We start from the raw sequence: 18,023 nt of genomic DNA on the forward strand, positions 1-18,023 counted from the left end.
TTGTCACGTAGATATAAGATCCAGCTGCCCTTGGATAACCACCCTGGTCTTCTATCAGTAGCCTGACTAGCTAGGGATTTCCCCCAGCACCATCAAGGCTGTTGTGACCAGGAAACTTGGAGTATATGGAGAGGGTGTCAGTCATCAGATATGTTCTGATCCTAAAGGAGTCCTAGCAATGAAGAGTTAGTTTGGGGACCACTGCTATAATATGCCGCTTGTCTTCCCTCAGAGGATTCCTAGCTCTGAAGCAGTAGGCAGTCTGGCACCTGAAGCTCTGCATTTCTTGGAAGCTCTTTTGGAAAAGATGGAAAGGAAAGAGGCGGCTCCAAGGCGATGAATGGGTCTATACTGGTACCACTAAGTTGCTCCCTGGATGCCAAGCCATTCAATGTGCTGCTGGGCTGGGCAGAGACCATTGCTGGCTCTCCGTCTGATGGCTCTGGTCTTCTCTTGCCAAGTGGGGGACCCGTACTGGAAGGGAGATGCTTTTCCAGTTTGGAGTGGAGACATGACACGTGTTGGATACTTGGCACTCCTTTCTGTTTTATGCGACCCTCACTTCCTCCCCCTTCACTTTGGATGTTTTCTGGTTTGGGGCTTTCTTTGGGAGCCTCAAGCTCCTCAGGAATAAGATTATTTGCTCTCTCATTGAACTGGCCGGTGCCAAAGATTTTTGCCAGGACATGGTTCCCATCTCCTCTGAAGTTACTTTTGCGGCACGGTGTGTTAGCTTGGAAGGAGTCAGCTTCAGAAAAAACCCTACTTCCCACCTGTTCTACTTCATTCCTTTTAGAACACGGAATGTTTTTCTTCAAGGTGACCGTATCATCCCTGAAGGCATCTGGATTTTCTTCTTTTTCAGGTAGATTTTTCTCTGAACTATTTCGTTGGTTGGATTGGATGCCTGGGGGATAGATGATATGTCTAGCATGCTTAGTATGACTGCCCTCTGCATAAAATGAATTTCTTTCTCCTTCTGAGATGAGACCGAAGGGTGGAGAGTAGTCCAGTGGTACAAGAGGGCCATCTTTGAACCCTGCTGGGTCACTAGCACAGCAGGGATTTCGATGGCTGGCTGGGGAATATGAATTTGCTTCTTCTTGATTTATTGGGTTGCTTTGAATCACAGATTCTGTGACAGCAAGCTGCCCCTTCTCTGCTAAATTTACCCTGTTGATTTGCTCGCTGTCATAGTTGAGGCTCTCCCCTTCTTGGTACGTTGGGTTTCCTCTAAGCCCCACTGGAAAACTGCTGGAGAGGGGCTGATCTTCTCTTTGACTCAGGGCATTTGCTGTGGATTTGTATAAACTGGTGGCCAGACCCCAGGAATTTCTACTGTAATATGGCACTCTTCCTTTCTCTGCTGGGACATAATTCTTTTGATCCCAAGATCCTCTCTCTTCCTGTTCAAAGGCATTAGCAGGATAATAATACCCAGTGTTTTCTCCTGGCGGGGTTAGGGGAGGAGCCATATTGTACGATGGAACATGGTCTTCTGGGTGCCAGGGATAATATTCACCATAAGGAGAATTTCTTTGTTTCAATAAATTATCCGTGGAATGTTGGGGGTAGTCCTTCGGCTCAGATGGATGCCCTGGGGAATACAGGTATTTTTCACGGTACCTAACTTGACTTTCTTTGAAATTGGATTCTTTCCCCCATGCATTGGGTCCCCGGTAAATCTCATCACCGGTTTGGTCAACTGGATCTTCCTCATTGTTAGTTGATGGACGTCTCTGACTTGGAGGAGTGTTCACGGAGTATGATGGGTTTCCTGCTTGGCCCGTTGGTCTGAAAGTACCGGGAAAGTCATCTCGCTCATCCCACATACTACCTCTAGCATAAGGAGAGTTCCTTCTGGGATCATAGGGAATGTATTCAGGGTAGGGGACATTTCCTCTTACTCCAAAGGCTGGATAAAGTAAAGGTCCTTCCTGCCTCAGAGGTTCCTCCTCAAAAACTGGAGCTCCTTGTTGGGAGTTCCATGTGTTAGCTCTAGGAAAAAAGGGTTCTCTTGGAAGATAGGGGCCTTCCTCAGCATATGGAGGATGGTGGGTTTCTTGTTTCATTTCTGGTGGGTTACTTTCAGCATCAGATGGATCTTTTCTTGTTTCTAAAATGATTCCTTTAGGAAAATTAGGTGTTTGTATGCCAGCTGGAAATCTCCTGGAATCTACTCTTGGATAATAAGAATTTTCATGTTGGTCAACTGAATTGACACTTGGAATTGGAGGGGTGCCCTCTGGAGGAGGCAATTTATAATTTGATTTATTAGTTTCATAACCCTGTGAGTTTCTCCAGGTACTGGTGGGAATTCTTGTTGGAAAGGTTGTTCTTTCTTTCTGGGTCACTGGATTCTCTTTTGGGTTTTGAGTTGGCTCATCTCTATGGACAGTGCCATGCTTGGGATCTGCTGACCCACCATTTGTTTCTTCAGGGTTGTTAGTTGGGCTCTGGGGTTTTTTCCTGTTATTTGCTGCATTTGATACATGATTGGGAGAATTGCTCTTAGAAATGGCAGGATAAACTTTTCTGTAAGCTGTGTTTCCAGGGCGAGCTATTTGCTTGCTTACATAGGCTAAATTATACCACGGGTAAGTCCTTTGATTGGGGTAATTTCTATAAAAAGGACCATTAATTCTAGGTCCCAAAGGGAGTCCTGTTTGGCTCCATTGTCTGTTCACAGGGAAACTTCTAAAATTAGGGTTTGGAGAATTTTCAAAAACATTTGGCTGATTTAAGATCTGAGGAATCTGGTTTCCTGGTACATCATAACCTGAGACATTAACAGTAGGAGCCAAGTTAACTCCAGGATATACTCCTTGGTTGTTCCCACGGTTCTGAGCTTGAGCTTCATTTCCTGTTGGGCTGGTATCATTCCCACCTTGACTCCCTCCTGGGCTAGGTACAGTTGGTTGAGTTGAATTATTCTCAGGGACTGTGGTGTTAGCAGGAGGGGCTGAGGTTGTGCTCTCCACTTTGGGTGGATCTTCCTCTTTTGGCTGTTCAAAATCCTGTTCAAACATCTCTTCTGAATAATATGGGTTTCGCCCTCCAAATCCGTGATACCCAAAATAACCAAAATAAGGATTCTGAGGAGAGAAAGAATTAAATCATGAGTTTCTCTATTGCTCAACATTTCTTTGGAAACTTTTATTGTGAAGAGAGAATCCCATTAGTTACTCTCTGAATTTAATATCACATTGGCCTTGGTGAGACCAGTCCCAAGCAGAGTTGTGTAGTAGGCAGAATTTGTCTTAGCAGCCACAGACTACTTTTGTGTACCCTCTCTCCCTTTCTCAGCATCTTCACATATCTTTCAGGTCTCAATTTCTCCATCCTCAGGAAACCTACTTGGGAAAGGAGCCAATACTATCAACTAATACTTTGGCATCCATTTTTTGGTCACTACCTTTCCTGAGGGCATCTGTTTTTAAAATCTTGCTCTTAATTGTCTCCTCTAGGAGAAATTCTAAGCACTGGTGAATATGGAAGGGGAAAGTACTCTTTCAAGCAAAGAATCTTCCTGAGTTCCTACAATTGCATCAGGTAGGCAGCTGTCCACTCTGTGTAAGACTGTCTCTGATTTATTAATGTTTTTGGTCAGAGGATATTATTGTTTAATATTCATTTAACACTTGGTGCTTTCAGCAGGGAATAGAATCATAAACTCACAGAATCCCAGAATAAAAGGATCTTTGAGTTTACCTAATGTAAATGAGGTTAGACTAATTCTCAGAGGACTCCCCCATATCCATAGTAATAGAAATAGCCAGAACTGGAAATTTGGTTTCCTTGTGTACACATATGTTTGATCTTACTACATTCACTTTACTACTGTAAAAATTTTTTTGGAAGAGATAGATTTATTCTTATTATATAAATAGGGTAAAATTAAACAGGTGAGGTACCATAGCTAAGACCACAGAGTAAATTATGGGTTGGAACAAAGGGTATATACTATAGATTTTCCAGTATGGTCTAAGCATAACCTCAGGTTTTTCTGTCATTAAAAATACTAACATTTATAATCATAATAAAATAAAATATAGCTTGAATGTGTATAGTGTGCCTCCTATATATCAGGCATTTTACAAATAAGATCGCATTTGATCTTCATAACAGACTTGTAAAGTAGATGCTATTATTATCCTTCTTTGACAGCTGAGAAACTAAGGCAAGTGTCAGTTAAATGACTTGCCCATAGTCATACTGCTGGATAAGTGTCTGAGGACCCTTGAATGTTAGGAGCACACTAACAAAAAGGTAATTTCTAATGATGATCTATGTTTTGAATTGTACTTACCCCACCTTCCTCATTGCTAACTGGTGGACGTCCAAACCCTGGAGGAATACGCTGAAAGGGGCAAAACATGGTCAAGTCAACTAAAAGAAATTTTGTAAAAACCAAAGAGAACTACTGGCAGATTCCTAGCACTGACCACTTTTGAAGGAATTGCACTCTCTCTCTGATAGCCCCAAGCAGTGGATTTAGGGATAAGTGATCCCATCAGGTATCATTGCTTTATATTCCTGGATCTCCCAAGTCTATTTTATCTGACACTGTTAAACAAGCACAATAATGGAATAATCAGAGACCAGACAAAGATCCCAGTCCTGACTCAGCAGGGACAAACTCTTTGGCTGATGAGGACTGGCCTCAATGACCAGTCTTCCATGATCATATTCAACATCTATAGGGTTGGGGATTGAGCCTGTGGTTTCACTGATGTAGGGAAATTCAGATAAGAAAAACTTCCCCTACCAAGGTAGACTGGTATCTACCCTACCATTTATGGTCTTAGAGTACTAAGAAGTCATATGATTTCCCCCAGATAATGTAGTATATATATGACAAAAGTGAGACCTGAATTTAGGCTTTCCTGACTCCAAGTCCATACACTGGAACATATTACTTAAGTACAACAAACACTTTGAAAGAAGAAAAACTGAATAAATTCTTACTCCATGAAATGGGTGGTTTGGTGGTGATGGAAATCCTCCTGGATTATACATCTGTCAGTGAGAAAAATCAGTACCAAGATTTATAAAAAAGTCACATTAATGTAACTCTTACTTTTTACTTACTTCTTGAGACATGACCAACAAGTTTCCTTTGTTGGACTTATTATTCTTTCTATTACATTTCCTGGTTCTCAGAGTTTCAATGGCATGTTTTAAAACTTCAATGATGCAAAACCAAATTACAATGGGAGGAATATTTTTTTTTTTTGAAGATCACTGAGAATCCAAATCAATGTTATTTTTGCAAAATGATTTTATGGTAACCTATTAATATATTTACATAGTCAAATATATAATTCTATATCCTAACATGTTTCCAATATGTATTTAGATATATATTTATATATTTATAGTTCTATATTATTATATATTATATATCTTTAACATGATTACTCAAATATAGTCTAATATAGAATTCTATAGTCTAAAATATATTTCTAAGATGGAAAACTGTATTTTAATATTACATATTTCTCACATATAATTCTATATTCTATTTATAATTCTATAATCTATTTTATTTCTAATGTCTGTATCTCAATGTATATTTCTCATATGTAATTATATATTTGAATATATTTGTATATTTCTAATATACAATTCCATATTCTAATACATTTCAACTATGATTCTATATTTTGATATAGTTCCAATATACAATCCGATGTGCTAATTGATTTCTAATATATAATTCTATATTTTTATATATTTATATAGCACTATATTTCTAATATATAATTTAATACTCTAATATATATAAAATATTTCTGTATTTCCAATATATAATTCTGTTGTCCTTTCTAGCTTACTTGTGTCTTCACACTCCCCTCTCCCCAATGCCTACCCAATGTTGTCTCTGTTAGGCAGTTTTCTCACATGAATTAGGTTTCTTTGGCTATTCACTAGGTCCAGAAAGCTGTCCTTCATCTCTTAGTTACTTTCTACTTTATATATTTTGTAGATAACTTACTTATGTGCATATTTTCTCCTATTAGGTTTCCCCCACTTTCTTTGTTCCCAGTATATGTCATAGAGAGGGCTTAATATGTTAGTTGACTGACTGACCGATTGACTGACTTTTAGTGTTCTAGGCAACTTTCTTAAGATCACAATTTTTAGAGAAGGTAATGACCTACATTGGAAGAGAGAATTTCCTCTTCTGGGAGTGTTTTTTCCTTCTGTCAGATGTGAGCTTCTTTTCTATTTGTATTCTTAGGGTTTTGCAAATAAAATGCTCATTCATTTGTTCACTGAATCTTATCCCTGTCCCTGGTAAAATTTATGTTATGTTTATTTACCCAATAGTAACTCCCATGTACCTGCTTTAGTATTACAAAGCCCTTAATTGTAAGAATTATTAGCTCCATTTTACTGATTGGGAAGCTGAAGCTTAGCTCAGAAAAAAATCCCTTGCTGAAGTCACATACCCAGTCTGAACTCAGTTTTCTCTTGACCCTAAGGCCAGGCTCTTATTCCAGCTGTTGCTTTTATATGATGTCAATTCAATTAGTTGAAGGCTCAGGAAGCTAATATATATTTTTTTAATCTATGTGGTACCAGGTATTTGACTTGACTGATGATTTTTGGTTAAATTGCTGACTATCCTAAGAAGGTCATGTTTCTATTAAAATGTTTGAATTGTCTGAGAAGCTCATATTAACTTAGAAGGCAAAATGCTAATTTTCTTTAATAAGAGTTTTAAAAAATGGGACTCACCTGTGGATATTGCCAGGGTGGTTGGTGAAAAGGAAACATTCCATGACCAAATGGGGGATATTGCTAGAGAAAGAGTTTGAGAAAAATAAAAGATTAAAATGGTCAATGAAAAATAACGTCAATGAATGAAACTATCTACTTCTATTCATTTACTTTTTATTGATTTCATCATTTGTTTATTCACCTGTTTGCTTATTCATTTATCTTCTATTCATTTACTGATTTATTTATGTTTATCTCTCTGTATATCACCTAGTTATTGACATTTTTATTTATTTCTTTATCATTTTCCATTTTCATTTATTTATTTGCTTTTAAATTCTTCTCTCCGTCATCTGTCTTACTCTTCTGTTTGTTTACTTATTTATCTATTCATTTATCTTGCTATGATTTATTCATTTACTTTTTCATTAATCTATTTCTTTATGTATCACTTATCACTATTTATTTTTCTGTTTGCCTGTATCCTATCTGTTCTATTCATATGTCTGGATGTCTATTTATATATCTGTATATCTGTCTTCTATCCTGTTTATTAATCTGTCTTTCTGTCTCTATCTATACCGTCTATTTACCTATCTGTCTGACTATCCTGTTTATATATTTACCCATCTACGATTTACCTATTTTATGATTTAATCAACAACACAAATCTCTTGTAATCTTAGAGTCAGCTAGATGTTTCAGTGAATAGAGTGCTGGGCCTGGACTCAAGAAGACCTGAATTTGAATATGACTGTAGACATTTGCTAGCTATGTGTCTCTGGGCAAGTCATTTCATTTCTGCCTCAGTTTCTCCATTATAAAATGGAAATTATAGTAGCACCTGCCTCTCAGGTTTGTTTTGAGGATCAAAGGAAATAATATTTTTAAAGTGTCCAGCATGGTTTCTGGCCCAAAGTATTTAATAAATCCTTATTTCCTTTCATGCATCTTAGAGAATTTCCTGGGGTACTAAGAGGTAAGGTAACTTGCTCAATGGCATAGTCAATATGTGTCAGAAGCAGGATTTGAATTCAGGTCTTCCTGACTTAAAGGTCTTTATTTATTATTTGCTACTACCACTAGGTAAGCCCATATTCCACCTAACTCATAATTTCAGACTCTCTTCTCTCTCCAATCTTTTTACTTTACTTTCCTGCCTTTAGTCAGGACCCCATTCAAATGGTATGGCATGTTGCCCTTTTCCATGCCTTGCATATTGAACTTCTTAGACATAATTCTAGGTTTAATGGTTTTAGCTCATAGGATTTTAGAATTATGGGAAAACTTAGAGGTCATGATGGCCAATTCTTATTTATACTAATGAGGAAACTTAGTCATAGGTCATTCAAGTAATTTGCTGGGAGTCACACAGCAGAGTCAGCAGTCAAAATCTCTGAAATTTTAGTCCATTGCATGTATCTAATATAAAAAGAATTATTTTTTTTGATTAATGAAAATTCACCTTTTCTCCCTGTTACTACTAAGAAAGAAGAAAATCTTCATTGTAAACCTCTATTACCAAGCAAGACAAATTCCTGCATAATTCTGTATTTTTTAAAGCATAAAGAGGCATCTTTGAATCACTATAATTTCATTTGAGTAACATTATTCTAAACAGCAAATGGTTTGACTTGTTGAATAAATAAGTGACTTCAGTACTACTTTGAGTAGTGTAGAAAGTTTAGGATACTTCTAGGGTGAGTAGGTAGGTGGTATAGTAGATAAAGTGCTGGACCTGGAGTCAGGAAGACTTTTTCTAAGTTCAAATCTGGTTGGAGATAGTTACCAGTATGCCCCTGGGAAAGTCACTTAATCCTGTTTGCCTCAATTTCTTTATCTGTAAAATGAGCTGGAGAGAAGATGGCAAACTCCAGTAACTTTGTCAAGAAAACTCCAAATGAGGTCACGAAGAACTGAAAATGACAGAAATGGGATAGAACTCTGATCGTGTAGCTAGGAAGATCTGAGTTCAAATCCTGATTCAGACACTAGTTGTGTAATGTTGAACAAATGACTTCAGGGGTCTTAGTCTTTATTTCCTCATCTGTAAAATGGGGACAATAATAGCACCTACCTCACAGGGTTGTTGTGAAGGTCAAGTGATATAATATCTATATAAATATGTTATATATATATACATATATATATATAGTACTTTTTAGGCCTTACAGTGCTATATAAATGCTATTAATAATTATAAAAATAGTAATTGTTATTATTTAAAGATGTGATAATTTAGACATTATATATAGTATGAATACTTTTGTCTAGAAGGAGCATCAGAGTGAATAAGGGACAATCTCATTCCCTCTAAAGATCTCTTAACATTCAATTAATGATCAAAATAGCAAATATTTACTGGAGGCTGTTCATCCTCTTCTTTTGGCCGAGGAGGGCCCTCAGGGGGCTTCTTCACAGCTGGCTTTATTGTTGGAATTGTTGGGATCATCGGCTTTGTTGGCAGTGGCTGACTGGGCGTTGAAGTTTCTTGGCCCTCCCCTGCCTTCATCTGCGGTCTTGGTATATTTGGTGGCATGGGCTGCTGGGGAAGCCATGTGTTTGGCGGTGGCTGGGGCCACATTGGCACCTGGAACTGTGGAAACTGCTGGGCAAGTCGTATATTGTATCCATACAGAGGACCGAGGTGTGCCATCTAGAAGTGTAAAAACAGCAGTGAGGGAGGTGGGAGGGATGTGGTGCTGAAGATGAAGATTCCCAACAGTTAGATTATCATGGCACCTGTGACCTCGAAGAGTGTAGAGAACAAATCCCCATTTCCTGGTGTGTCAACCCCCCCCCCCCCCAAATCTGAATAGGAAGAGAGAGGCTACCAGAAAGCCTCGTGCTTTCAGTTGAGAAGTCTTTGCAGGAAACTACCATGTGAGAGTTTCACTTCAGCCATTAAAGAACAAAAAGAGGGGAAAGAAAAAAAAAGAGAAGAGGGGGTAAGAATGAGAGATTTTCTGTTGTGGTTGGTGGTTTTACCAGCTGGCATCGTTTGCTTCAGGCTCTGTAATTAAGATTGCATAAGGAATTTGTGCTGAGTTAATATTATATAATATGATGTCTATAAAATATAGATTAAGGAGAAAGGCAATAAAGGGGAAGAGATTAAAAGACTGGGTAAACAGGGATTTTTCTTTCTCTTAAATAAAACTGTGTTTTCATTGGTGATGAAATGACTATTGAAGTGATCAAAAACCAACAATAGGGAAAAAAGGAGTTAAAACGGAGTATCCAGAGAAAATTAGACTGAGTACTTGAAAAATCATAGGCTCCTAGATCCCACCTTGCCATCTGATTTGTAACTTCCAGTTTTATAGAGTTTCCTTGACTAACAAGATGTAGCCATGATGTTTCAGGGGCAGGATTTGAATCCATCTCTTCCTGACCCAGAGACAAGATTTCTATTCATGGCTGGCCAATGGTCAGGTATCTCTATTCTCTTTGTATTGTGCCTACTTTAATAAATGTTTATGGATTATGAGGAAGAAGAGTAGGAAGCTAGGAAAAAGAAAGATGAAGTATTAAATAAGTGGGGCAAAGTTATTCTTTTCTGATCCCTGTATGGAGCTGAACTAAGGTGGGTTAATCAGGGCTTTGTCCCAAAGTGCCAATACTCTGGGGCACATTTTGCCCCTTTTGTCTTTTGTCATTTTCTGCAATCTTTTAGGTCTTCTCCTTGCTCTGTACCATGTGGTACCACAGTGGTCCTGCCCTTCTCCCTTGCATATACCTGTCCTTTCTCTCCCTGGGCTCTCTTCTTGCAGGTTACTTGGTAAGACTGCCCTCTCTATACCTAATTTGAGAAAATTGAACTTTCTACTACTTTCCAATTAAATTTACCCTAAGGGCAAGAATTTCTAGTTGTAATTTGGTCCGTGTGTGTATTACTATTAAAACAGGTAGGCAGGAAGAGAAGAACTTTCCTAAAGAAGAATATGAACACAAAGAGAAGATGGTCAAAGACATTTCAAAAGAAAACTTACCTGTGGTGTGTTCATGAAGTTGTACTGTCCATATCGCATCATCTGTTAGCAAAGAGATCTGTTAGTGGCCCAAGGCAAATTTTTTCTTTTTTTCTAACTAGTCACCCAATTTCCCCATTCTAACAGAACAGTGACATGACTTGAAGATGTGATAGCAACACATTTTGTGAAAATGGCAGGATTAAAAAAATGAAATCAAAGAATTCCAGGAGCAGTGGGAGACAGAATCTTATCTCTACAAAGATTGCCATAAATAATTTTATGGAAAGAGAGAAAGGGAATAAACATTTACTAAGCATAATTTACTATGTACTAGGCACTCACTGTTATCCCCTACTTTACAGTTGAGGAAACAGAGACAAAGAGATTAAGTGAATTGTCCTAGTTAGTATCTGAAGCTAAAGGTGAACTTGCATCTTCCTGACTCCAGAGCATTTCACCCATTGTATTAATTAGATCAAAAATTCTTTAAAGGGTTTATAGACTTTAAAAACTTTTAAAAATTAATTAAAAAATTAAAATTGAAATTAATTAAAAATGATTTTTTATTTATGTGAAAATCCTATAAGTATTATTAGTATTTGAAAATGGGGAATTTGTTTTAAAGAAATATTTTAGAGGCAGCTTTATGGCATAGAGTACCTGCCCTGGAATCAGGAGTACCTAACTTCAAATCTGGCCTCAGATACTTATTACTGTGTGATCCTAGGCAAGTCACTTAATCCTGATTACCTGGCATCAAATGGGAAGAGGTATTTTGATAACTATATTCAATATAACTGATTTCTTTTATAATCATCTGATTTTATTTTATATATTTAATAACATGATTCTGAAAAGTCTAAAAGTTTCACCAGATTGATAAAGGATTCATGATGAAAAAAGGATAAGGACTCTTGCACTCAAACCCTTTAGATGAAGAGCTCACAAATCACTGAGTCCAAACTTCTCATTTTATGGATAAGGAAACTTGAGGCTTAGGGCATTTAAAAGACTTGCCCAATGGGGCAGCTAGGTAGTCCAGTGGATAGAGCACCAGTCTTGAATTCAGGAGGACCCGAGTTCAAATCAAATCTCATCTCAGACACTTAACACTTCTTAGCTGTATGACCCTGGGCAAGTCACTTAACCCCAGCCTCAAAAAAAATGACTTGCCCAAAATTATATGGGCAATAAATGATAAAGACGCAATTAAAATCCAGGTCTTATAACTCCAAACTCAGTTCTTTCTATTGTGTCAGACTGCTTGCCTTAAGTCTTGATTCTCCTGAAAGTTTCTATGGACATCTTAATCTCAGACTTTCTGTTAAGGAGTTAGAAATAGCTATGTTGGGCAAAGGACAATTCTTTTCTTGGAACATCACAAAAAGCGATTTTATACCCTTCCCTATGTTTAAGGGAGTTGGGCCCTGTGGATAATGTCACAAAAGATCTTTTCTGGCAACCTCAGTGGAGAGGTTAATAATATTAAGTGGACTTAAAGATGGCCCCCTACATAGAGCAAAGTTTAGGCTCATTGGAAAGGTAATGCCAGGGAAATTACAAAGTGCTTTGTGATCTTAATCAGGTCTCAAAAGAGCAACCCCTGATTTCCTCAACTGCCATTTGCAGCTTGAGACCCTTCCTGATCCCACCAGGGGCTAGGGTTTGTCCTCCTCCGACATCACATTTATTTTATACATCCTTATATTTGTACACAGCATCTTTCCTGATAAGAATGTAAGCTTCAAAGGGACAAGAATTGCTTCATTTGTGTCTTTGTATTCTCTAGGATTTAGCATAGTATATGGTACATTTGTTGTTGTCTAGTTATTTCAGTCATATCCAACTGTTTCAGAGCCCATTTGGGGTTTTCTTGGCAAAGATTCTGGGACAATTTGCTATTTCCTTTCCAGCTCCTTTTATAGTTGAGAAAACTAAGACAAACAGAATTAAGTGGCTTGCCCAGGGTCACACAGCTAAAATGTCTGAGGCTGGTTTTGAACTCGGGAAGATGACTCTGCCTGTCTCCAGGCTCAGGCTGTATCCACTCACCATCTAGCTGTCTGTATGGCACACAGTAATTACTTAACAAATGCTTGTAAATGACTGATTAACTTCATTAGGAAAGCAAGTTATCCCAATAGTCTCTTTTGTTTCCTTCTTTCTGAACTTGCAGATCTTTGAAATAATCCTTTCACCCTTCCTCTACCCAATGCAATTTATTGGAAGAGACTGCACATACCTCTTCACTCTTACTGCCAAATCCACCCATGTGAGGCATATGCATCTGGAAGACAGAGCACCCATGACACTTGCAGCAAAACATACTGTCATAAAGACAACATGATGTCTTCCCAACATAAAACCCAAAGAAAAGGAAGTTGTAAACCTCATTACTTACAGGCATAGCAATGGAACAACTGAACAGACTGAGAAACATCAGGAAAGTCTTCATCTTTCCCCTTGGTACCTATAAAGCAATGGTGATTTTTATATCTTTAGACTATGAAAGAGGAAGCCTTGCAGATAGTCACTAGCCCATTGACTAGGTATTGGAGAAGGCAGTTGGTAAATGTTCCTGCTATTGTATTCACTTTGCTATGGCCTCGTTAAGCAGAGTTGCTAATAAATAATCAAATGACAAAAAAAGGAAAGAAAAAAATCATATTTTTAAAAATAATATTTAGAATTAGAAGGGATGGGACTCCCTTATCTATTCCATCCTTTTTTTCAGTTGAGGAAACTGAGGCTCAGAGAACTTAAATTATTTAAGGTCTCACAGAAAACAACAGAGGCAGGATTGGGAACCAGATCCTCTGATTTGCAAGCAAGTTGTCTTTTCATTGTATTCATTGAATTTACTTCTCATATTCTTGAATAACTGGAAATTTTCATATATGTATGTACATATGAACATATACATATATGTTATGTGCATATACACCTACATACCTCACTGAGTTTGGGGTACTCTTTCCTGGAGATTGGGAGTTATTTAATATAGAGATAAGAAGAGGAATTGAATATATAACTTCATTGAAAGAAGAGACTCCCAAATGAAGAAATTCCCTTTATCATTTCAGGTCAGCACTTATGGTCTTAGAAAAGTACCTAGAATACTGGGAATTTGAGATTTGCCATTATCACATAGCTAGCATGCATCAAGGTGGAACTTGAATACTTTAGGAAGAAGGTAAACATGAATTTGACTTAAAATTGGATTTATATCTGGAAGCAGAGACCTGAGGACTTCTGATGATGTGATATTGGAGAGCTAGCTACCTTTAGCTTCCATAAAGTATAAGTATTTCTGAATACTAATGATTTGCCCAGGATCACCCTTTAAGGATGGGGCTGAGGAGGGACCTGAATCCAGGTCTTCCTGGCTCCAAAGCCATTTGTCTATCCACTACAGGAAGCTACCTTCTTAACATAACCATAAGTCAGTTGTTTTCTCTGGTGCTAAGGATATCACTTGGATAACTCCATGTAATCACTATGGATGACTGTAAGGTTAGAATGAAAGGGAAATAATATAGACAAAGAGTGCCAAATGTCACTTATAGGCTTCATTCACAGGTCTAAGAATGTGGAAGGTCATTGGTGTCCTCAGAATTTTAGTGCAATTTATTAAAGCTTAAAATTGCTCTAAGACTTTTAGGACAATTTCTATCCACAATCTCACTAAAAGTACCCTCCAAGAGACTTACATCAACTGATGCTGAGTGAAATGAATAGAACCAGAAGATCTCTGTACACTTCAAAGTTGTATGAGGATGTATTCTGATGGAAGTGGATATCTTCAACATAAAGAAGATCCAACTCACTTCCAGTTGATCAATGATGTACAGAAATAACTACACCCAGAGAAGGAACACTGGGAAGTGAATGTAAATTGTTAGCACTACTGTCTATCTACCCAGGTTACTTATACCTTCGGAATGTGCAACAAGAAAATGGTATTTACACACATATATTGTATCTAGGTTATATTGTAACATATGTAAAATGTATGGGATTGCCTGTCATCAAGGGGAGGGAGTAGAGGAAGGGAGGGGATAATTTGGAAAAATGAATACAAGGGATAATGTTATATAAAAATTACTCATGCATATATACTGTCAAAAAATTATAAATAAAAATTTAAAAAAAGTACCCTCCAAGAAGTATTGCAAAAATGTATCTTCATATCTTTGTTGGAAGGCAGAGGATTGTGGGCAGGAAATAGGTTATATACTGTCAGACACATTGGAAGTGTTAATTGTTTTTTTAATACTGCTTTTTCTCCTCTTCCTAATTTATTTATTTATTACAAGTGAAGCTTTGCTATTTATTACAAGTGAAAATTATGGGGAGGGAGGAAGGATGTATTTGAAATAAAGGTGAGATAAAATAAAGGTTTTCCATTTTTAAAACAAGAAAAAAAGAAAGTGCTCTCCAAGCTCAACACACCACATTCACTCACTTTTTCAAGAGGCTGACTTTTCAGGACTCTGTTCTATACACTTTTCTGCTGTTCTCATCTACACTTATTTTTTATCCATTTTGTTATTCATGAGATAACGTATGTAAAACATTTTGCAAACATATAAATGCTGCTGTTATGATTATGATCCTGAATGACTTTCTTTAGTAGTGATTACCAACCATTCATTCCAGCTTAGTTAGAATACGTTTCATAGGTTAAACTAACACCAATCTTATTGGAAGCTTCCCCTAACAGGAACAGCATAACTTAGGCGATCCATTTTAATGTTCAATAAAGAATTTAAGTTAATTAAATTAAATATTAATTTTAAATAATTTAAATATTTTAATGGCTACATGCCATTGTATTCACTTTGCTATGGCCTCATTAAGCAGAGTTGCTAATAAATAATCAAATGACAAAAAAAGGAAAGAAAAAATCATATTTTTAAAAATAATATTTAGAATTAGAAGGGATGGGACTCCCTTATCTATTCCATCCTTTTTTTCAGTTGAGGAAACTGAGGCTCAGAGAACTTAAATTATTTAAGGTCTTACAGAAAGCAACAGAGGCAGGATTGGGAACCAGATCCTCTGATTTGCAAGCAAGTTGTCTTTTCATTGTATTCATTGAATTTACTATATTACTTCTCATATTCTTGAACTAAAGATCAACACTTCCTTAGTAAAGATGAATTCCCTTAGGGAAAAGTTGCTCTGAGGACCAGATCTCCCTTTTCCAGGACCACGCAGCTAGTTGGTGATTAGAGGCAGGTTTTGAATACAGATCTTGACTCCAAAGCCAATGATCCATCCTCCAGGATAACCTGAGCCTTTGCAATATAAATTGGAGTAATCAATCAAATTCTGTCAACCAAAAAATTGGGAGTGTTTCACAGAGCAAAAAGGAGCAGCAGCTAATATCTGCCCTTCCTGCTGATCAAATATGGTTGGCAGCTCAGCACTTCAAAAATGAAGACAGGGTGCAATCATGTTTAGTACATGATTCCATAGCACAGAGATAGATGCTAGGACAAAACTAATATTGGAAAAGAATTTCCTTGCCTGTATTTTAGTATCATTGATTAAAATTACATTTAAAATATATGTTTCTTAATTCGGCAACAAAGAGGAAGCTTGACAGAAAGATCACTGATGTGAAAATCAGAGAAAAAGGGTTTAAATTGTGTCTATATCCTTATTATGTGATCTTGAGAGTCATTTTTAACCTACCTGAATTTCATTTTCTTCATCTGTAGAGAGCAGATGGCCTTTGGAGTCCCTTCTAGCCCTAAATCTAAGATCCTATCATGTGCAGGGCGCTGGGTTAAGTGTTGTGAAGTAGGGGTGGGAGGGTAAGGGAAGGGACAGAGGATACAAGTAAAAATAAGACAATTCTTTTGATTAATCGCCTTGCCTCAAATCTCTCCCTATTTCAGTCCACCCACCACTTTGCTGTCAAATTGATCTTTCTAAGGTGCAAGTCTGACAAGTTCATCTCCCTATTCAATAGGGGAATATTGAATATTCAATAAACTTTACTGGCTCTAGGATCAAGTCTAGAATCTTGTAGGCCCCTTCCTACCTTTCTAGTCTTCTTACACTTTAATCCATTCACTGTAATCCAGTGATGCTGGCTTCTCTCTTCTGCTTGGAATTCTTTCCCTCCTCATCTCTATTTTCTGGTTTCCTTCAAGCTTCAGCTAAAATTTCACCTACAAGAAAGCTTTCTGGATTCCCCCTAATATAAGTGCCTTCTGCTGAGATGATACCATTTATCTATCTATCTATCTATCTATCTATCTATCTATCTATCTATCTATCTATCTATCTGGTTTATACATAGTTTTTTTGCATGCTATTTCCCCTATTAGATTGTGAGCTCCTTGATTACTTGAACTGTATTTTACCTTTCTTTGTATCATTAGCTTAGTAACTGGTATATAGTAGATACTTAGTAAAGGCTTGTTGACTTACTGACTCACTGCTTCCCACAAAAGAAACTTACAGTTTAAGTATAAGGAATAAAATATGGTTTTGTATCTTATCCATCTTATCCCATCACTCTTCAGTTATAGTATGTTTATAATATTATATGCTTTTTAATTTTATATGCTTTTTAAACCAAGAACTGTATACTAACAGTAAGCATAAACATGAAGAAAGATGACCATTTTTATTCCATAGATATTGCAAAAAATCATTAATTTATTTTTGATAAATTGAAAGTAGTAGTCATATTTTTAGTTTATGAAGATGCAGGGGCCAACTCTCCCATTTTTCTGCATTCTCTTATTAGTTGAATCCCTGTCACATGTAACCATCTTGCCTTTCTAAGTGTAATTCCGTTCATATTTAGTGCAAAATATGCTCTTTCACTGGAGAAAGTGAATAGGACAACTTACCACATCATCTAGTTCAGGAGAAAATGCTCCATGATTGCCCTGAAGCAGCAACATCCTCTAGAAAAGTTTTCATAAGCCCTTGAGAAAAAAAAGACCCAGAATGAGAAAAAGTGGGGAAAAAAAGTGGTTTATGAATGACAGAGATATCAGTAGGGACTACTTCAGGCAAATTCAAGATTCCTCTATTTCTTTTTTTTTTTTTTTTCTTTTTTAGAGTTTTTTTTTTTCAATTTTATATAAAGACATTTTTTTAAGACTCCTGTTTCATCTTATCAAAGTCTGCTTCATAGAGGAAGTCCCCAAATCACAGATGATCTTAAACTTTTGAGAGTAGAGTGATAGTTAAGATAAAAGAAAATTTGACAGTCATATATTAGACAAAATTTTCAGAGCAACACTGGCAACTCTTGACTATCATCATTTTGAGAAATGTAGAAAACGATTTCTAAAT

At 36.9% G+C, this 18,023-nt stretch overlaps 1 protein-coding gene across 1 annotated transcript; it reads right to left on the minus strand.

Annotated features, from left to right (window-relative positions):
* Positions 1-239: 239 nt before the first annotated feature.
* ENAM (enamelin) lies at positions 240-6,798 on the minus strand. Its single transcript, XM_074275765.1, has 3 exons — positions 6,745-6,798; positions 4,310-4,360; positions 240-3,095 (listed from the first exon to the last, which is right to left on the minus strand). The coding sequence occupies exons 1-3, from the start codon at positions 6,781-6,783 to the stop codon at positions 240-242; spliced, it is 2,946 nt and encodes a 981-aa protein (XP_074131866.1). The 5' UTR covers positions 6,784-6,798.
* Positions 6,799-18,023: the final 11,225 nt, after the last annotated feature.

This window comes from Sminthopsis crassicaudata, chromosome 6 (genome assembly GCF_048593235.1).
Source record: "Sminthopsis crassicaudata isolate SCR6 chromosome 6, ASM4859323v1, whole genome shotgun sequence".
In the NCBI taxonomy this organism is placed as follows: Eukaryota; Metazoa; Chordata; class Mammalia; order Dasyuromorphia; family Dasyuridae; genus Sminthopsis; species Sminthopsis crassicaudata.